This window comes from Juglans regia, chromosome 7, assembly GCF_001411555.2.
Source record: "Juglans regia cultivar Chandler chromosome 7, Walnut 2.0, whole genome shotgun sequence".
Taxonomy (NCBI): Eukaryota; Viridiplantae; Streptophyta; class Magnoliopsida; order Fagales; family Juglandaceae; genus Juglans; species Juglans regia.
Genome location: NC_049907.1, coordinates 7176182 through 7198365, shown reverse-complemented (window position 1 = coordinate 7198365; position 22184 = coordinate 7176182). Strand labels below are relative to the sequence as shown.

General features: G+C 36.4%; 2 protein-coding genes across 3 annotated transcripts; both read right to left on the bottom strand.

Moving 5' to 3' along the window:
• Nucleotides 1-5340: 5340 nt before the first annotated feature.
• LOC108996064 (UPF0187 protein At3g61320, chloroplastic-like) lies at nucleotides 5341-8122 on the bottom strand. The gene is made up of 4 exons (XM_018971814.2): nucleotides 7320-8122; nucleotides 6889-7056; nucleotides 6323-6529; nucleotides 5341-5914 (listed from the first exon to the last, which is right to left on the bottom strand). Exons 1-4 carry the CDS (start codon nucleotides 8022-8024, stop codon nucleotides 5738-5740), a joined length of 1257 nt encoding a protein of 418 aa, XP_018827359.1. The 5' UTR covers nucleotides 8025-8122; the 3' UTR covers nucleotides 5341-5737.
• Nucleotides 8123-13612: 5490 nt separating this feature from the next.
• LOC108996083 lies at nucleotides 13613-17226 on the bottom strand. Of its 2 annotated transcripts, XR_004801907.1 has the most exons (3): nucleotides 16936-17226; nucleotides 14015-14877; nucleotides 13613-13928 (listed from the first exon to the last, which is right to left on the bottom strand). XR_004801907.1 is itself a non-coding variant. In XM_018971846.2 (2 exons), exons 1-2 carry the CDS (start codon nucleotides 17050-17052, stop codon nucleotides 14806-14808), a joined length of 189 nt encoding a protein of 62 aa, XP_018827391.1. In that variant the 5' UTR covers nucleotides 17053-17221; the 3' UTR covers nucleotides 14505-14805. The 2 variants fall into 2 exon arrangements, 1 of the variants encoding a protein (XP_018827391.1); XM_018971846.2 differs by lacking the exon at nucleotides 13613-13928 and having other exon boundaries at nucleotides 14505-14877; nucleotides 16936-17221.
• Between the last annotated feature and the right edge of the window lie 4958 nt (nucleotides 17227-22184).

Below are 22184 nucleotides of genomic sequence, written 5' to 3'. Positions count from 1 at the left end.
TAGGCCCAAGCGTTAGGTTTCTCTCCCACAAGTCATCTCAGGTAGTTCTCAAGGCATTTATTGACCACCTCACTTTGGCCATCTGTTTAAGGGTGGTATAAGGTGTTAGTGCCAAATGAATTTCCTGTATTCTGAAAATTTCCTGCCAAAACAAGCTGGTAAACACACTGCCTCTATTTGAAATAATGGATTGAGGTATCCCATGGAGCCTTAAGATTTGTCTCATAAACAATTAGGCCACAATTTTAGCTGAAAATGGGTGAGTGAGGGGGGTAAAATGGGCATACTTGGTTAGGCGATCCACAACTACCCATATGCTATCAAACCCCTGGGATTTTGGTAAACCGTTAACAAAATCCATTGTAATGTGTAGCCATGGCTAAGAGGGAATAGGAAGAGGTTGTAAGAGCCCACTAGGCTTAGCCTAATTTGTTTTCATCTTTTGACACACTTCACAATTTTTTATGAAATTCCTCAACTCCTTTCTCAGTCCTGGCCAATAAAATTCATTCTTAACCCTATGGAGGGTTTTTTCATAACCAGAATGCCCCCTTAAACGTCCACTGTGTAAAGTCTGCAAAACCTTCTGTCTTGAATCACCCTGCCCAGCCACTAATAGTCTGCCTTTGTAAAACAGCAACCCACCCTTTTAAGAAAAATTCTGAGGTAACATACCCAGAGTAGCCTGTTCCATTAGCTTGGATGCATAAGGATCCTGCTTGTACCCATCTTTAACCTCTTCCCACCATTCAACTGTAAGAATAGACAATGCTGCAAGAGTCAAACTCACTCTGTCTTCTGAACTTCATCCCTCCTGGAGAGGGCATTTGCCACACTATTCTTAACAGTCTTCTTATACTCCACCCTTATGTCATATCCAAACAATTTGGACACTCATTTCTACTGTAAAGGAGTCCTTATTTTCTGCTCAATCAGAAATTTTAAGCTCTAGTGGTCTGTTCTAATAGTGAAGACCTGTCCCAATAGATAGGGTCTCCACTTTTGTATGGCTGCCACTAGGGCATAGAGTTCCTTCTAATAAGTTAACCATGATAAAATCATGCCTTCAAGGCTTGATTAAAATAGGCAATAGGCCTATTTTTTTGCATCAACACTGCTCCAACTGCCCTTCCCGAGGCATCACACTCAATCACAAAAGGTTGAGTGAAATCTGGTAAGACTGGTACATGAGATTTAGAAACTGTCTCCTTTAATTTAAGAATTGCATCTCTTGATTCAGGGGTCCACTCAAATTGATTCTTCTTTAATAACCCAGTTAATGGTCCAACAACACTCCCATACCCATTTATGAATTTTTTGTAATACCCAGTAAGGCCTAAGAACCCCCTGAGTGCCTTTAAAGATCTAGGCAGTGGTCATTCCTCCATAGCCTTAATTTTATCAGGATCAGCTCTAGCCCCTTCAGCTTATATTAGATGACCCAAATAAGACACCTCAGCACATGAGAAACTACACTTAGATGCCTTAGCTAGTAGCTGGTGTTGTCTCTAGGTCTCTAGTGTCACCCATAGATGCTGTAAGTGTTCCTCAACTGTCCTGCTGTACACCAGAATGTCATCGAAGAAGACTAGAATAAATCTTCTCAAATGAGGCCTAAAATTTTCATTAATTAGGCTTTGAAATGTAGAGGGTGGGTTAGTTAGGCCAAATGGCATTACTAAGAATTCATAGTGTCCTTCATGTGTTCTAAAGACAGTTTTTGGCACATCCTCACTTTTCACTCTAATTTGGTGGTAACCAAATCCAAGATCCAACTTAGAGAAAACCTTTGCCCCACTAAGCTCATCCAGTAGCTCTTCCACCATAGGAATTGGATATCTATCCATAATTTTCATATTGTTCAAAGCCCTGTAGTCCACACACATTCTCTAGGACCCATCTGCCTTTCTGACCAATATTACAAGGGAGAAAAATGGGCTTTGGCTTGGTTGGATTACCCATTTTTTAAGTAAATCCTTGACAATCTTCTCAATTTCGTCTTTTTGGAAGTATGGGTATCTATAGGATCTTACTGAGACAGGCAATGCACTTGGTAATAAGGGAATGGCGTGGTCATGTGTTCTTCTGGGTGGTAGACCTTGTGGCTCACCAAACACATCAGAAAATTTATCTAACAATTTCCTGATATTTTCTAGGATTCTCACTGGTTCCATTTTTTTTTTCAATAAACTGAATTCCACATTTTGCAATCTAAATCTCAGTTTTGGGCACCTACCCTCACTGGAAATTTTATCCCCATTGGCCACTCTGACCCTTACCCTCTCCTTAGTCAGCATTGGAATATTTCCCTTCCTCAATATTGAAGGGTCTAAAAATTTATGTGTGCTGCCAGAATCAATCAGCACCACTATAACTTGGTTTCCCACCCTCCCTTTAATCCTCATAGTCTCAAGATTTTGGGATCCCACCAAAGCATGGAGAGATATCTCAGGTTGACTATCACCCATCTGCAAGGTGTTATTCTCATCTTTAGTTGCCTCATCAAATTGTTCCAACTCAGCAAGGTTATCATCATTGATTTCCTCAATCTGAAACAGTTTAGGATGAGAACACTTATGGCCAAGATTCCACTTGGAATCACAGTAATAGTATAGGCCTTTATCCCTTCTCTCTTTCATCTGGGATTGGTTAATTTTTTGTACAGGGACTAGGGTTTTAGAAGGTCCTTTCGAAGCTGTATGGTGGGAAACAGTTGGGTATTTTAGGGTCAAGTAGAAGTAAGATTCCCTTGTAACTTCTTTTAGTAATTCCCAAGTATTCCTCTTGAATTTTTTCCGAACTATAGGCAGTCAAGAGATTATCAAGTTTAAACATCCTCACAGGCAGTTTGATATCATCCATTAATTCACTTAAAAAACAACCAAGTTTATAGGAATTAGACAACCCCCTTAGTCTATTTGAGAGTGCCTCAAACTTAGACTTATACTCATCCACAGTCTCTCCTTGTTTTAGCATAGTTAAGGACTCCATAGGGTCGTCATAGGAACAAGGTCCAAATCTGGTGACAAGGGTCTTAGCAAATTCATCCCATCCCATCAGCCCTCTGACTCCTCAAGGTTTTGAAACCAGACTAATGCTTGGTCTTCCATGTGAAAAGAAGCCAATCTGATGCAAACCAAAGAGCTGGACATGCTGATCATACAAGTGGGAATGGAGCTGAATTTGCACAAGACCCTTTGTCACTTCTTAGTGGCCCAATTACAAGACTGGTCTTGTGCAAATTCAGCTTCATTCCCACTTGTATGATCAGCATGTCCAGCTCCTTGGTTTACATCACAATCTCAACTTGTGGTGTGGTAAGGTGTAATAGAAGGCAAATAAATAGTTAGCCTTGTATAGCCAACCCGTGGGGTCATTCTTATTAAAACTGGGAAAATCAATGCGTACTGACCTTGGTATTGCTTCTCTTTCAGGGTCTTGAAGTTCCTGCCTCAGATTCTGTTGATTGAAAGTTTCCCCATCAGAAGAATGAGGGTTTCTCCTCTGCAACTAAGCAGTCAAAGTTACCATTTGCTAAATCATGGAGTCTGATTGCCTCTTCAACGTCAACAGCTCAGTCTGCACTGTTTTGAACTACGAGTCTATGGATCTGCTAAGGTTGGCCAGCCCTTCCTACAGCTAACTCATCCTTGTTCCATCGCAATGGTCACAGTTTAGAGATCGAAATCTCTGATACCAATTGTAACAATGAAGAAGTAATTAAGAAATATTGTAGAACAACTCCTTAGAGGGGAGTAGCCTGCAGAAAGTTGTGAGACAAAGAAAAGAGAAATTCTAGAAAGTTGTATTCAGAAATATTCTTCAGATAATTCCTTACAAGGGCGTGTCATGCCTTAAAGGGAAACCATTCTAACGGTTTCTACAGAGAACTAGCCAATAGATGGCATTCTAGCTATAGTCCAAAAAATGGTAAAATAGACTATATAAACTAATTAGTCATGCAAGACCTTTTGATAATAAAACGGCCTAAACAACGTAAAACACATTGCCTAAACACAACAACATCCTTCAAGGGCCCCAAGCCTAAACCTATGGTTTCATTTACTTCCTCAGTCTTCATCTATGCGTGAGCCCATCATGTCCCTGGCCCATGAACAACTCATTGCGTGTGACATTATTCTCGTCACCAACCCTCCATCGCAGCACCTTAGATCAAATTTTTGCAAGTCATAAATTTTCTAAATCCAATTATAGATTCCAATTTTCTAAACTTACTTTTTTTTTTCAAGCCATTAAATAGAATCGAAAGCAAGTTCATCAACAAAAATCAAAAGTAATAATGGAAAAATAAAAGGCAACTTTGAATGCTTGGATAGCATAGCTAGAGCCTAGAGCAAAGAAGGGAGGTGGCCAAGTTGTGGCTCATGTTTTCCAAGCCTTCGAACTGAATGAACTTATAATAATCAATTATCCTTTGATTAACTCTCTACCCATACACCAAATATCATGATTTACAAGGGAAGACTATAGTGAAATGTTTGCTTGCACACAAATCTCATCTTGGTAGAGTCTGAAAATGAAATAGATAGAACTATCATAGAAGAATTAGAGTTGCCTTCATTACTAAAAATTTGAGCTCTTATTTGCACAGCTTTGGCAAGTATAGTGCTTGAGAGGTGGTTTTCGGTTGGGTTTCTTTTATTGAAGAATGCGATGTTCAGCAGTAAAGACTTTTAGCCCTTTTTCAAAGATGGAGGACTTCCATTAAAATCAAGAGCTACCAATACCAAAGGTTTTTTAGCCCTTTTCTGGATATTTAGATTTTTTTTTTTTTTTTTTTTTGCTGATTCAGAGAAAGAGATAACAAGAGACAGAAAGAGAACGAGAGATATTACCAGTGTTATGAACATAAAACAAAGCAGTGACGGCGATGGCAATGGTCTGGAAAAGAGCAGGCGCTAAACACGAAAACAAAGTATAGGAAATGAGATATTCAACTTGTAAGTGGGGTTTAATCCCGTGTGATAGGCTCTATCTTCAAAAGCAATGAAAGAATAAGATGTCAGCCTCTTATTGGGTGGGTGGTGTGAGACATGGCTTTACACATCTGTTTTGAAGATATTCTCTTAAAGATAAGAAGACACAGAAATAAGTAATTAGAAAAAGGAAAATTCATTTGTAGGTCCAGAGGGTTTCAACTTTGAAAAATGATAAACACATATCACTTCTCACAACACTTTACACAATAATGTTTAAAGCAGTCCCTCCATCTAATTTTTGTTAATTATATGACGAAAAATACTGAAAACACAAAGGAATTGAACTATCATAGAAACTAAAGAGGCATTTTCTGCTTTTGAGGCACAAGACAATGAAATCTTTCCATATAAAGAGATTGTAATTCATGCACTGTTAGTAATTAATCTCCTTTGGAGCTATTGAAATAATCTAAAACCAATCAATAAAGAAACTGATAACAGCTCATATTGGAGATTTAATTCTATTAACACATGACTATTATATACATATATACACCATAATCCAAAGCAAATTTTTGGGACTAAACCATATCATATCTACATTCTTTAATGCTAAAGCCCCACCACAGTATGTAAATTAGATGACAGAAGATGCAGGTAACCAGCCACCACCGCCACAAACAGGGAAATCTAGAGGCACTATGCTCTGTGGCCAAAATTGTGAGGGAAAGTTGACAGACAATTCACCTTGCTGCAACTCCAAAGTACTGTAAAAAAGAAGAGGGTTTCCAATCCATCTAAGAATTAGGCCAGCCATTTGGTGAATGCTCCTTAGAGTGATTCCTTAACTTTGCAGTCAGCTGAGCTTGAATTATTTTGTCAGTTGCAATTGCTTCCTGAATGTTGTTGTGAACCAGCTTGCAAAGGTCGTCAAGTGCAAGCATTGGGAATGGCTCCTCAATTAGAACACCAACCTACAGAAACCAATTCTCATCGTGTTAGAATATCAAATCTGTACTTACGACCCGTGTGTTTGGGCTGTGCTTCATTTGAAAAATATGCACGGGAGAGAGAGAGAGAGAGAGAGAGAGAGAGAGAGAGAGAGAGAGAGAGAGAGAGCATGTTACTAAAAACTATCCTCCAGACTGCCATAACTTCACATTACTATTAGTTTCTATTGTGTCCTTGCCACATCAGTAGTGTCAGGGATAAAATTTATTTATAACAACAGCATTTCCATAATAATGAGAAGGAAAACTGATTGAAATCCAGAGTAATTCTTACTGTTCAAGAAATTAAAAAAGGCAACCATATGACAATGAACTTCTGTAGCACGTAAATACAATCACACATTAAATGGCAGACAGCAGAGGTACACATACTTCTTCTATGCAGAACAATGATGCAGCGCTAATGAAAGTAGCGGGAACCACAATCCAATGGCAATCATCCCACAGTATGATAGGAAGGGTGAGATGCCAGAGGACCAGAAACCTTGAAGTCAAGCGAGTGTAGGAAAGTGGGATAGGGATACCCACAAGTTGTTCACAAACACCAATTCCTTCGTGCAAACAAGAAATCTTTGACTCCTGCATCGCATGTAGAAAACTAAGATGTCGCTTGAAAAAGATATTAAAGAAAGCATACGGCTTTGGGGGAACTTGAGTGTTCGTAGGCATTTCAAATAGTAGTGTCAATTTTAGTTTGTAACATAAGTCAATTCTCGAAGTTATCCACAAACATCTGCTACCGTTGAAGAAAGCAAAAAGGCTGAATAAAGAATCAGAAGTCTACCAATTAACATAACTGCATAACCATATCAAACATCTGGGGATGAAATAAAATACCCAAAAGAAAAAAGCAGAAAAATACTCTGGATCACTTGTAGAAACTTTGGTGGTTGAAATGGAAGGCTTAGAAAACTTAATTAACCCGAGAAGAAAATTACCAACAAGTTTCTCCTTGATTCCTCCAACTTTAGCAACCGGAGGCTTTGAGAGATGAACTCGATAATGCAACAGGGCCGATGCTTTGAATTGAGTACTATTTCTAGATCATCTACTTCAAGAAAACTTTGGAGGTCTTGCCTAGCATTTGAGCCATAAATCACATGACACTGCATTTAGACTGTTCACATCAGTAAGTTGTGTCACCAACCTAGACGTAAGCAAATTACAATCGCTGAACTGCAAAAAGAAATGAATCTGAAATCTTCTGTTAAGCGCAATAATATCAAATTCATAAATTTGTACATCTTCTGATTAAGCAAAAAAAAAAAAAAAATGCCTATGTTTACTGGTCGCCGAGAAAACCAATTAAGCAGAGCATGATACCAGCAACAGCAAGAGGAAGAAAGTAAAGGGGAAAATTAGAACCAACCTTAAGCGCAACTGGAAATGCCATAATATACTGCAAAAGCGCCTTCTTGAGCGGCGCATGATTACCCGAAATATCAACCCCAGAAATCACCTGCGTTGCTAAATCGTTGGTCACCGAAATCACTTTGGTCCATGCCTTCCTCCCCTCCTCAAACCTCGAGTACGACGCCTCGGTCCGAAACACCAACAAGAGAGCGAGCGCCGGTGCCGTCAACTGGTACGGCAACGACGAGGCCTTCAAAACTGGGAAGAAACCCGGCAACCAGTGCAACGACACCGCGGAATTATAACCGGCGATCAACACAGCGAAAGAAGTGAAGGCGATCACGGGCGGCACCAGCGACAGAATCACTCGCGACGACAGGCTCGAGAAGACGTGGCGCAAATGGCGAAGCGAGCTCCGATGGTGAACCCATTGTTCATGGTTGTAGAGGGTGCGGCTTTGCCGCATTCCGCGCTCTTTTACGCCGTCGGCCCAATCGGGTATGATGCGGAGGACGGAGATCAGGTTTTTTGTGAGATCAAAGGAGGGAAGCGGGTTGGGGTTCTGGGGTTGTGAGGAGGACTGGAGTTTGAAGGAGAGGGAGGTTTTGGGTATGGAGGAGGGAAGGGATAAAGGGTGAAGCTTGGGGAAAGATTTGGGAGCAAAGGAGGAAGAAAGAGAGAGTTTGGAGGTGGGTTTGAAGGGGTCTGATGGTTGTGTCATTTGTGGAAGTCAGAGACAGACAGAGAGAGAGCATATTATGTTGTAGTGTTTCAGATTTCTGAGTGAGAGAGAAGAGTCCATGGAAGGACACACAGAGAGAGTGGATGGGTTCGTTAGAAACGGTTATTCTGTGAAGGAGGTTTTTACACGTTCTTCTTCCTTGTCTTTTTCTTTTTTTGGTTGGATAAAATGGGAGTGAGGTGCAAATTTGCATTGAGGGCGGGAATCGTGTACGTGTATATTTAAGACGGTGAGCATCAGAGACCAGACAACCGCACTGGAAGTCTGGAACTCATGATCTTTCGTTCATTAAATTATATGAAATTAAGTAAACATAAGAGTTATGAGATTTAATTTAGAGGCACACCTATTAAAAATACTTGGGGGAAAATTTTAAGTTATATGAATCAATCATATTAAAAGAAATTTTATTTTTTGAAAATTAGGTAGTCTCTTATAATTAAGGTGGGCAGGTTTAGGACACAAGATAAAATACAAAATTCTCATCTCATCTTATCATTACACATTTTTTAAATCATCATACAAAATATAATAAACAATTCAACTTTTTCAAATCCCAATACACATTTTCCAAATCTCAAAACAATAATAATATTAAAACATAATATTTTAAACTTCAAAATAAAATACAAAATTATCATCTCACTCCCTAAACCTGCTATCGAAAATAGATACCAAGAAAAGTCACCAACGTGTAATTTTTTTTTTCCAACCAATTTTTAAATTCCCTTAAATATTTTTTATTTTAAAAAATCATGAACTCATTAAAAACACTTTTTTAATAATTAAGTAAAAAAAAAAAAACGCACACAATCAGTAGCCTTTCTCGATACCCACTCTCGATGAAAATAATTTGTTGCTAGACCAAAATACTTAATAGCATCACGGATTTAAATATAATTTTTATTGTCCATGAACATGAAAGAATGTCCTTAAAATTCTTGATGACCTTGAGAGGGCGGAAGAAATACCTAAATTTCAAACCATCTATAAAACAGGTTCACAATGAGGGACTTAAATTTTCCTAAATTCTAAGGAGTATGATAAAAATAGATATATAAAATGAATCACACAATATTTAATATTATCCAAAAACTACAGGGATAATCATAAATGTTGTGAAACTTTGTATGTCACTCTCTTCAACTCTAGACCTTAAAGACGGGATAGTTACTCTGTGGGATCCATGTGGGAGAGCCTAGCCACCATAAGTAATTTCGTATCAATTTGTCTAATGAAATAACCAAATAAAAGCTTTCATGCCACAATGACAGATACAAGTAGTAACACAAAGCAACTGAAAAGGCTCCTCTTTCTAAGCAAATAAATTTCATTAAAAAAGAAAAAGATGATACATGAAGAGGGGGTGGAGTTTCCCAACAAATACTTCAGTACAAGAACCACAGTGTAAAAGTGATAGAAAAATAAAAATAAAACAGATTTTGAGACCAATTTCTTGGTCCCCACTCATGCCCTACAAAGAGAGCGTTATCTTAAAAGATGGTTTTTAAGTAAGCTACCGCTGGAGGCTGTGTAAGCTGTGGGTACACTGTAGTTTGTTGTCTTGGGATATTTTTTTGAGAGATCCGTAATCCATTTTTCAAGATCATCAATTAAGAAAAACGATAACATAATAAAATGACCGGCATTGGATGGACTAATCTGCGGCGGATCATTTGTCTTCCCACGCCTATGTGGTGGCGCGTGGAGGCCACACATCGATGGTTGGGAAGTGAGGTGGGGAATCTGCTGGTACGACGCATGTAGCCGGCGGAGTTGTCAAGAAGTAGCAGCGAGTGGAGACCGCGCGTGAGGGTCACACAGTGGTAGTGGAAAGGAAATGGAGATGGACAGGAGGGTGGACAGCATATTCACACAGCTCTCACCCTCCTCTCCAGCGGAGACACTTGGAGTGATTTGGGCTTTCTGGAGAAAAGGAAGAGCTTCTCTTTCTAGAGAAAAGGAAAAGGTTGGGAAGTTTTTGAGTGTCTACCGAAAAGGCTCCTCAATACCTCCAACACTCCCAGAAAATTTCACAGAATTTAATAACTTTATGACCCACCAACCAGCGAGTTATTATCCCCCTCAAGTATTGCACCTCGAACGTATGAACGCTTCTTTGGCACGGCCCTCAAGATTTTTTCATGCTCCTCTTTGATTGAACTATAAAAGTTGGTCTGAAAATGCAGCCTTCTTATTTCATCAAAGCAACCTTGGAAAAAGAAATAAGAGTAATGTTACAAACCACACCATCTAGCAATGCTTTAAATTTGTTATTTCATAAATAATAGTTGGTCTAGTAATTGATGGACAATGCCACATTAGTAGAGTAATGAGAGTCAGATGAGAGTTTAATATATAACATTAGAGTGTTGCTATATAACCTCATACTATTCTCTCAACTTCCACACACCACTTATGTGGCTTTTTTTTTTTTTTTCTAACAAATCGTGTATTTCCTCTTTTGCCCTTCTTCTTTTAGGAGGTGACAGTCATGTACACTGGGAATGTAACGCCCCGGTCCCGCAGGGGTCGAAAAGTTACTTCCTGTCACTAGCACTCACATTTCATCAATATAAGTATAGACTCCAAATTCTCAATATCATAAAGAAATTTCAATTCAAACTAATTTCCTCAATATAACCAATTTTCCAAAAGGCCAAGTCATCAAAACATAATAACATTTCTTAATAAAAATCGCCAATACTAATCAAAAACTTTCTATACTTAATCCACTACTCTTAAATCATCTCACCCAAAACTTCAAAATCTTGATCCCCAGCTGAAATATCCAAAATCATCAAAAATATTGTGGAAATAAGAGGTGAGTTATCAACAACTCAGTAAGCAGACAACTTATACTAGCATGTAAACATGAACATTTATAAAGTTCAGTATGCAGAAAAAGACATTTACTTTCAGAATGCAGAAACAACATATTTTCTTTCTGAATGCATAAACAAAATTTGTTACAAAATATCAGAGCGAAATTTTCAGAAAAACAAAATAAACTTGTTCCCAAAAAGAAAATCCTTTGACATATCCAAACTGAAACATTATATTCATATCATCTCATAGCATCACATCAGGACAAATATCATGTTTAACCCCCGTAGTAGAATTATAAACTACCATTATACCCGTAGCTGGGCCATATACCACGTTTCACCCCGTGGTAGGGTTATAAATCATCATTATACCCATGGCTGAGCCGTATACCATGTTTCACCCTCCTGGTAGGGTTATAAACCACCATTATACTCATGGCTGGGCTTTAACATAAACAGAACAAAACATCTTTGGAACCAGATCACATTCAGATACAAAATCAGAACTTCATGCCAAGGTTTTCAAATAACACATCATATCAAAACAAAATATTGAATAGCTTCAGATCATTTCACATGTTCGAAATAAACAGAATTAAAACATCTTTATTTATTCATAACAAAAACTTTTAAATTTTTATATTCGCTATTTTTGCATAATTCAGAAACAAAATGCACAAAATTAGCTCACGTCTACACCAGACATGACAGAAAATATTTTCTCTTATATAGAATTTATGCATATGCAGAAGAAACATCTGAGGTCGTTTTCAGATTTCTTTTCAAAAACCAACATGCATATTTTCAAAGTCATCCTCATTTCCTTTCTTTTATACGAAACTAGTATATGAACTCCGCTTACCTGGACTTATTAAGTACTATTCTGAATCTTTCCACAATCATGTTGAATGAATGTCAATCGTCACCTATACAAAACACTAAGCATTACTAAACTTCTAAAAGGACTTGCTAAAACTCTCTGTTTACCTAAATTCATACTACGGAAATAGTTTTGATAATTATCTAGTTAACAGAAATCTAATAACTATATTATCATTAAAAAAAATAGTCTTAACTTATTATAAAATAATTTTATCAAATATGGCAAAACAACTTAGATTCATTTCGAAAATAAACTTAATCACATTTAAAACTCATATCTCTATAAACTATTATTAACACGATAATTTAATACTGACAACATATAATATAGTAGGAAATTCATAAATTTCTTAAGCAATAGTAATTCATAAAATATTCTGAATCATATCTAATTTAAAAATCATCAAGGACTTGTATCATATAATCGGCTTAGTGTTTAAAAAAACAGATTAAATACTTCTAATTTACAACTTAATAATATACTTATATCAAATTCAAATAATATAACAAGTGGGAAACTCATTTAATAAAATTAAAAAAACCTTTTTATTTACTATTGAAAGTAATATAATTATACTTAAAACAATTTCTTCAACATGCTTTCCAAATGCCATACAACAAGGGATTAACATAATATAATTTAAATCATTTTCTTTATACGATCTTATACTAAAACACAGCCTTCACAATATAAGTATAATTGATAGACAATGACCCCAAAATAGAACCTACCAAATAACAGGGATATTTTAGGAAACATGAAAAAAATGCATGGGCAGATCTTGGGAATAAAACATAACCCTACCATGCGATGGAACCAAGCTCATCGTGAGGGAAAAATCGCGACAACGGATTGGAGCAACAATGGGTGGATGTCGACAGTGGCGCAGCTGGGTGTGGTGGCAAGACACAAAGAGAGGGAGAGTGTGCGTGCGTGTGTGTGTGTGTGTGTGTGTGTGTGTGAAAGAGAGAGAGAGAGAGAGAGAGAGAGAGAGATCACGGTATAACAGGAAAAGAACACTCACCGAGGGAGAGCAGGGAACATGTGAAGGTGCAGGGGGTTGGGCTGGCGAGAAACAATCACGGCAGTCTCCTCCATGGCAAGCTGTGGAGTTCAGAGAGAGGGAGAGAGCATGAAGACCATGCCGACAAGGAGTAGTCGAGAGGGGTGAAGGTATTGTGATGGTAGTTCACGACGACTCCAGGTTGTGTTGTTGCTTTGTTCTATGGGCTTAAATCAGAGTAGTTTCGTTTTCTGCTTCCCACGAATGTTGGTGATGGTTGATTTGGCGCGACGGAGCTTCGTTGCCTTGGGGTTCTCGATGCAAGGTTGAGGTGGTGGGAAGGGTTGTTGAAGGCTTGAGTGCACGTTGAGGTGGCTTGTCTATTGCTTCTTGGACGTGAAGGGCAGCGGTGCAAATTTACTGCTTGTTGCCAACTGTTGAAGTGCACGCAGTGATTGGTTCCTATATGAGGACACGAAGGTTCTGGGCAGTGGAGGCTGTCTCATGGTGGTTGGATGGTGGCGTTTCTAGGTGCCTTGCGACGTGGTGTTGAGAAGTTAGATAGATAAAGAGAGAGGGTGTGAAGGCAACGACAACTATGCTAGCATGTGCACAAGAGGGAGAGAGATAAAAGGATGGGATGAGGGAGAGCAGTTGAGAGAGATTAGGACGTGGGTAACTGGGAGGGAGAAACTGTTGGCGGAAGAGAGAAGAGAGGGAGAAAAAAAATTAATAATAAATAAAAAATAGGAACCAAGAAGATAAAATAATAGCAATAATAAATAAAATAAGAGTATACACGAGTGGTTTTTCCTTAGCATCAGAGCTTCTTTATGGGCGTGGGCTAATATTTGGTCCGGGTGTTACAGGAAATGCCCGAGGCACCAACTTCACTTGGAGTTCAATTTTGTTCCACTTTTAATTCCAAAAAAAGAAAGAAAAAAAAAACTCAGATCATATGTTTTTCTTTTAGTTCTAATCGTAAAATGTTCTTTGGTAGAAGAGCAAAAGCAATGGTTCAATTAGTTGTATCCTCTCTGGTTTCTTCCTTCCCATCTCTTCGACATTCCAATTTCTAGATTCTTCCTTGCATCATCTCTCTCCCCGCAGCCAAGACTGCAACTTTCTTCCCCCTTCATTCTTCATCTTCGTAATCGAGCCCCCTAACACTTGGAGAATTGAAACACAAGCTGAGATGCATAAAAGTACCAAAATCCATAGAGAGGGAGAGAGATTGAGATGGAGAGGGGCTCACCTTGGGTTATTGACGTCTACGATGGAGAGATTCGCAGAACTGGGTCTGTCTGTGATGTCTAGAGTTTGCAAGAGAACCTCAATCCATCATTCGGAGTTTGAGAGCGAGAGAGATGGCTGGAGTTAGCACCTTACAAAGACGGCTCGGTGAGAGAGACAGAACGGGACTGAAGGGGTGAGGGAGATGAGATCTTCGTTGAGGACGAAAAATAGCATTTCTAGGGTGAGGGGCGTCGGGGTGATGGGTGAGGGAAGAGTAAGATCGGGTTGAGGGAGAAGAGATGGGCATTTGTGAGGGAGAAGAGATGGGTGCTGGGGTGAGGAACGAAGAAGGCTAGAGTCTGAGGGAGAAGAGGATGGTTTAGGGAAGTTTGGGGAAGTGATGGGTGAGAGGGAAGAACCATGACGTGGGGCCATAGACCGGGTTCGTGTGGTGTGCGATAATAGACCCGAAGTTGAGTAGATTTTTTCATAACATTAACTCTAGAGAATAGCATAACCCAAAAGGAAAAAGCTTCAACAAAATGTACATGCTCTCTAATCCATAGCATGCAATGTCAACATGATGTAAAGTTTTGGTTTCAGCCAGAGATCCGAATATATGAAATCCATGAGACAAAATAAAAGATGTGCCAAAAGAACTACGTTCCATATTACATACAACTTTCAAATACTCGACAATTCTTGTAAAAACCTCTCTAAAACCCATAAAGTTCCCTATACAAAGTGAACTGCCGTTAACTAAGGATACTCCTTGGTGCCACGGGATCCCAGCTTCCCCAATTGACCCTCTTAAGATTCCTTCTTTGGTCCAAATACATACTCCTTAACAGAATTTTGTGCTGACAGTATTGCCTTCTTAATCTGCCATTGAAAATTTGTTTCATCAAGAAGTCCAAAAGAAAACAAATCTTTAATGTTGTGTGCCTATGTGTGACTGCACACGTGTGTGTTAGAGAAAGAGAGAGAGAGAGAGAGAACAAAAGAGGAAACAAGTATATCAGTTCATAAAGATTGATACAAAATCAACATGTATAAAACACAAAAGTAAAAGCAGTTGAAAATCTACAGGGAAAAACTTCAAGTGATTCACTAAAGATTTTGAACCCCAAATGTCATCTACCAGTACCATTATGAGAAATTTGAACTCAGAGACTACCACTAGCAATATTTCACACAACCCAAATGCCTAAATCCTCCTCAGGAGGGAAAATCTAAGAGTAGCTGAAACTGCAAGTAACACAGATTTCTATAAACAATTATTGAAGTAAAGTAGTGTTAATCTAGAACTACATTTCCAGGATAAGTTCCTAAATTTTCTCTTTTTATCAATGCTTAACCTTTCTTGCTATCAGAATATCACATTTAGCATATAATTAGAAAGCATTCTGGCTTCTGATGGTCATATATCAAGGTTCTGGCACCTGTAATGCTTGTGTCAGGAATTCCATTCCATGTCCCTATTATTCAAGGCAACCACAACAGGGTGAAACAAAAAGGTTGCATCAATATATTTATCAATTCCAAAAATAAAGGTCCTACAGTAAAAGGGGTAGTAATCTGTAGAACCAAGATGAATCTTAGATTAAACTAGTCAGTCTGGTCAACTGAGGACCATTTCAGATGCTATATAATCCTGACTTTCAGTCTCCAGTACTGTTGTTAGCTAGGATGAGACTTTGCATTGCATTTGCCACGCAACCAAAAATAAAAATGCCCCTTTACAAAATTCTGTCTCTAGAGTGATTTTTAATATTAATTAGACAAACATGTTGCAATCAATCATAGTTTTGGTAGCTCTTTCATTTCGTTCTTCGAGTTTAAATCATTCCACTTATCCTAATGTTGCACCTCAGTACACTAGAAGCTACTCAATGATTCCCATTACACATCATGACCAGGCAAAAACGTTTTCACGTTAGATTCCAAATGTTTTACACCCCCAAAGAGATTAAAAAGTAAAGAGTACGAACAAAAAAGGGTTTGATCACTTCTTCTCAAGAAATCTCCATCACTATCAGTTCTAGTTGATCAATACTAAGAATGCTGTGCCTCTTAATGCTTTTTTTCCCCTTTTTATTTGGGGTGGGGGGAGAGGCTATCCTGTCTCTGTGTCTCCGATCTTCCATATGTAGGCCATCGTCTTCTTGCTAAAGTTTACCTTGTAAGATCCTCCCCACATGGATCTTCAATGGACACAACCAAACCATTCATATCACTTCGTAAATCTCATCCCCGATTTGGACTCATCCATTATGACTACAAATATCTGTCTTTCAACGTCTTCATCTTAGCATTCAGTTATTCTCACTCTTGAAAATCTGACATTCTATACAAGGCATGGCTAACAATACTCTAGGCACTGCAGTCTATCATAGGCAGCACTTGTTCCACCCCCAGTATCCAACTATCGCATTGATGTATCTATGATGGAGATCAAAACTAGTTGCCCTAAGAAAAAAAATCTAGATTATATTTTTCTAGATTGAAATGGACAAAGGACAAAAATCCTATATCCCCAAATTTGCACCATAACTAGAAACATTAAAGAAACCCAATATATATATATATATATAAATATATATAAATACCCCAAATTGTGAACTAAATAGGATATCCTGCACAGAAAATATCAAAATTTGCAAGAAATATGCTGCTATTGAGGAAATAAAGGTAAGTGCGAATATAGATGATATCAAGTAAAAGAATCCAGTATACATATAGAAAAAATTGCAGAAAACCCATATCATAAATTCTAAAACTAACCCATCCAAAAGCTTATGCTTCACTCCGATGCTAAGAAATTGCAGAATTACACATGTACAACAACAACAACACAGTTTCATTTCATTTATTTGCAACCAAATGGACCCTTTGAGATAAATAAGTAAATAAAATTCTTATAGAAAAAGAAAAACATACAGGATCGAGAGCGTTTGGTTCTGAGCCATAGTCAGCGGTCAAGAGAAAATAGGAAGCAGTGACAGTTGCCACCATGGTTGTCCTTCTCACCAGTTTGTCTGTCTGTGAATTCATCATGCTTGTTCAACTTCAAGTTTGCACATCAAAGACAGCGATACACGCAGAGAGAGAGAGAGAGAGAGAGAGAGATGCTTTTATATGAGAAGTAGAAGAAGAAGGTTTTCGAAGAGCTTGGTTTCTTCGCGGCGAAACGGCCCCGACGTTTTCCAATAGATTAGGCCCGTTTGTATACAGAACGATATATCTCCTTTCACTATTATGGTGAGTTTGGTTGCCAAACTCATCTCAACTCATTTCAATTCATCATTATAATTTTTTTAAATTCTAATATAAAATATAATAAACAATTCAACTTTTTCAAATCTCAAAATAATAATAATATTAAAAAATAATATTCTAACAATATTTTATTATCTCAACTCAACTCAACTCAACTCACTTCAACATCCAAACACAACCTTAATCTCATCGTTATAATTTTTTAAATTTTTATATAAAATATAATAAATAATTTAATTTATTTAAATTTTAAAATAATAATAATATTATAAAACATATTTTATTAATATTTTATTCAAATTTCAACTTTTATTTAAAATTATTTTACATCACTATCCAAACATACATCAATACATTCGGGATAATTATCAGGTGGTTTCGAGATACTCTTGTCTTTTCACGTAATTTTGTTCTGTTTAGATTTCTTTTTTCCCAAATAGCTTATACTCTACTCGATAGAAATTAAATAGAAGATAAGATGACGAAGAGTCGCAGGCGCTCTCTTAAATCATATTTAAGAAAATTTTGACATTATTATTATTCTTAACGTCATGTTTTGCATATTTTTAAATCGAATTTCAGCAATTTAGATTTTTAATTTTTCATCTACACACTTAAGCAAACGCAAAAAGTGAGAGGTCTTAGTTGTGATCGGAGAGTCTACAATGCTAAAGTCAATATATCTCTTTAGTAATTTATACATAAATTTAGAGGAATCAGAAAAAGTTCTTCGTACCTGAAAATTGACTTTTATAATAGATTTATGGAGGGGACAACTTGTCCCTGACTTTGAGGAGCCTATGTCATTTCCATAGTTCATTTAGTCAGAATCCTTAAATGCGGTGTGGCTTCTGAGCGTCATCATTAATGCGGTGTAGAGTCTGAGGAGTGACGCCGTTAATGTAGCGTGGCTCCCTGACTCACTTTACTCTGTAGGCGTTCCATGTTAAGTCTCTTCATGTCTACTGTCAAGAGATCAATAATTCTTCATATTTCTCGCTCAAGCAGGTTCCCAAGAATAGGGTGTCTTTGGGGTGGTGTCAGGGAGACGAATCTCATATGTCCCTTTCGTCCACTTTTCCTGCATGTGAGCTGCTTCGAGGGTGGGTTTTGCTTGTGCGTTGAGTACTCTGCAGAGGCCCCTAAGTCATTTGAGAGGAGGCTAGTTGGACTTGATTGAGTTTGGTCGGACTTTCTATCTTACTTCTCCAGCAATCCCTCGTGAGCTTACTTTAAGGGCCGAAAGGGGAGAAAAACCTCTTACAATTATCATAAATTTATATTTTAATTTAAATTCAAAACCTAATATATATCAAATTACAAAATTACATGAGAGCAACCAAATGATTTTTAATCAAGTCGTGCTATTTAAAGGCTCGCTACTTATGTCACACTGCACACCGGTGACGTGGTTCAGCTTAGTATATTTTTTTAATAAACATCAAAGAAAAATCTTACTCATCATCTTTATAACACATATTTTTATTATTAATATTTTTATTTTTTTCTTTAACAAGCATGTGATGTAGAGATGATTAGTAGAAAAACTTAATTAGTTTAATAGAAATAAAAAATAAAAATAAAAATAAAAACATGTGTAATGTAATGTATGCAACTGGAGAGCCCAACATCAAAATGCAGTGAAATGTCCTAATTTGTGGTGATTGTATCCATTATTTTTCCAAATCTCCCCCGCTGCCAATACTACTCAGAAAGCCTCATCACTTAGAGCAATCCCAATAGCTTTGTATTATACAAAAAATATAAATAATTTGAAGAATTGTTCTAAAAAGAAGTTCCATCCGATTATGTAAAATAAATTATAAAATACATTTAGCTACAGTATCCCGCTATATGTAGCAGGTACTGCTTGTCTTGTAAAAAAAATTTTATTGTTGATATTTAATTTACTCCCTCATTTTTATTTATTTTGATTTTTATCATATAAGCAAATTCTTTTTATTGTTCATTATTTAAAATACATATATTTCATTTTCTTCTAAAAAATATCTTGGAATTATTTTTAAACCAAATTTTCATATTTGATTTTATTTTTAATTTTTATTTGGCTTATATATTTTTGTTTTACGTATATAGGACTGAATTATTTTGCATTGTATATAAATATAAATTGCAAATATAAAAAAATATATGGATATTGTAAATTTATTAGTAGAAATGAAATATTTAAAAAGAATATTTAAATGATATAGAGAAAAAATAGATAAACTGATGGATGACATATTGTAAAAGTCAGTACGTAAAATAAAAAAAAGTGAGTTTGGTGATGTATTTTAAAGAATGAGATAAAAAAATATTATGTGTTTTGAGGAGTGAGATGAGAATTTTATTTTTTGTTTTAGTGTTTAAAATATTATGTTTTAGTATTATTATTGTATTGGGATTTGAAAAAATTGAATTGGGATTTGAAAAAATTAAATTATTTATTATATTTTATATGAGGATTTAAAAAATGTGTAATGATGAGATGAGATGAGATGAGAATTTTCTGTCTCATCCCACCCCCCAAACCTGCCCTAAGAGTACTCTTAAAAGCAAAGGCCAAGAAGACCATCCCCGAAAGAAAGAGGTATGTTAAGCATTCTCAATGGGTTGCGTAAAACTCATGCTTTTATAAAATTTGAAGAAAAAAACTCAAAATAGCTCATCCAATGGATTATATATTTTATCACTACCATCCAGTTTGTTACAGCATCACCTCTACATCAATGAGACACTATACACACTTGTATAAATATTTAATTCATTTCTCTCTCTATTTTCTATTTTTTTCTTCACTAAGTACATTCATTTCTCTATCTACTTTTTACACATTTCTACTTTATTTGAAATGAATAAAATATAATATTTAAATGATATAAATAAAAAATAGATAAGCTGATGTATGATACATTGTAAAAGTCAACATATAAAATAGAAAAATTAAGTTTTGATAATATATTTTAAAGAATATGATGAAGAAGCCATTAGGAATACTCTAAATTTTGTAGTGTTTTTTTTTTTTTTTTCCCTCTAAAGGGTAAATAATCATAGCGAATAATTTCCACCAGGGGTTATGAATCCGCAAGAGGATTAACTGATTTCGTGCATGAAGCATGAGGATGAACTAATTTCCACAACGTAGATGATAGAATTATTGACAATTGACTCTAATACTAAATTCTCAGTTGAAATAGCTCAATAGGCAAACAGGAATATGGAAGGCCACAATAGTGCAGAAAGTGAGAAGAATGTTATAAGTGAATCAAATGCAAATGATCATAGTTATCATATTAATAATGGTATTACACTTTAAATTCCATTTTTCACAACCAATGTCTACAACATGCATATTAATTTGAACCAATTTTAATGCCTAAATAGAGGATAAAGAGACAGCATGCAACATAAAAGTAGAGGCTGAGATGAAGAATGAAAATGAGGTGTCTGACATAGTTGATGAGGAACAAGTCGATGAGCCAAAATCTGGAATGACTTCTACCACTAAGAAAGAGTTTTCTACGTATTACAAACGATATGTCAAGTAAGCGAGTTTTGGTATAATGACACAAAATACAAAATGATAGGCAAATGTGAGTATTAAGTATGTAACAATTAGATTTGCACGTGGCGGCAAGTATAAACCTAGCCATAGCAGCATCTTGAGGCCACCTCCAACAATTAAAACAAATTGTAAGGTCAAGGTAAATGATCATTGGATGAATGAGTTATGGGTTCTGATCACCATTAAAATTGCTCACAATCATACTGTAAACTCACAAAAGTCTAGATTCTTTAGATGTAACAAGTATTTAGATGAATATGGTCAAATGATGCATACTGTGAATGATAGAGCAGGATTCGAATAAACAAAAACTTCAATACTTTTGTTATTGATGCAAGGGTGTATGAGAATCTTAAACTTGTAGAGAATGATTGTTAAAATTTTATTGATAAAACTAAACATTTAAGGCTTAGTAAAAGAGGTGACAAAGCACTCTTGATAGAAGGAATGAGATAAATGATGTTTTTGTATCTGTTATGGATATAGATGACGAGTTTAGGGTCAAAAATGTGTTTTGCACTGATGCATGCAATCGAGTATCGTACAAGTACTTTGGAAATGTTATCACATTCGATACGACGTACCTAACAAATAAGTATAATATGTCTTTTGCTCCCTTTGTGAGTGTGAATCATTATGGACAATCAATACTGTTAGGGTCTAGTTTGATTTCAAGTAAGGACACAAGTACGTTTGCATGATTGTTCTAAACATGGTTGAAGTGCATAAATATTCGGGTTCCTAAAGCAATGATAACATATTAAGATCAATTAATGAAAAATGCAACTACTGTTGTATTTCCAGATGCTTGTCATAGATATTATCTGGTCAAAAGAAATACATAACAAAATAGAAATCTAATGTTCTTCTTTCAACTACAATCGAATTTGCAATCAAATGAATGGAGAGTATTTGTGCTTGATTAAGACAATAGAAATGTACATTCGTTTAGTAACTTATCGATCGATGCCGAAGAAATGTTGAATCTGGTAGAAGAGCGAGTGGGTCGAACTTCAGACAAGATTCAAGATGGAGAGAGAGAGAGAGAGAGAGGAACTTCAGACGAGGCTCGCCATTGTTTGAAATGCAGACATTGTGCACGGTGAAGGGCGGAGCTAGGAACACAAAGGCTTCCTTTGTGTAAAGTAATACTAGATATATCATACATTTTTAGAATATGCAAGTCATTTATTAAAAAAAAAAAATGTGCTTTATAGTTAAAAAATAAACTTTTTATATACATATATATTAAATTTATTCATTTTTTAAATGAGTGCACAGAATTTATTTACTATAACTATAAATGTCATTTTTCTTCTTACTTATCTGTTTTTTTTTTTTTTCC

What these genes read in the sequence shown, in the direction of transcription:
- LOC108996064 (XM_018971814.2), bottom strand. Translation starts at nt 8,024, where the DNA reads ATGACACAACCATCAGACCCCTTCAAACCCACCTCCAAACTCTCTCTT. An exon ending in CATTTCCAGTTGCGCTTAAG is followed by an intron (nt 7,057 to 7,319) that starts GTTGGTTCTAAT and finishes GTCTAAATGCAG; the next exon opens with TGTCATGTGATTTATGGCTC. An exon ending in AATCAAGGAGAAACTTGTTG is followed by an intron (nt 6,530 to 6,888) that starts GTAATTTTCTTC and finishes CATGCGATGCAG; the next exon opens with GAGTCAAAGATTTCTTGTTT.
- LOC108996083 (XM_018971846.2), bottom strand. Translation starts at nt 17,052, where the DNA reads ATGATGAATTCACAGACAGACAAACTGGTGAGAAGGACAACCATGGTG. An exon ending in AACCAAACGCTCTCGATCCT is followed by an intron (nt 14,878 to 16,935) that starts GTATGTTTTTCT and finishes TTTCAATGGCAG; the next exon opens with ATTAAGAAGGCAATACTGTC.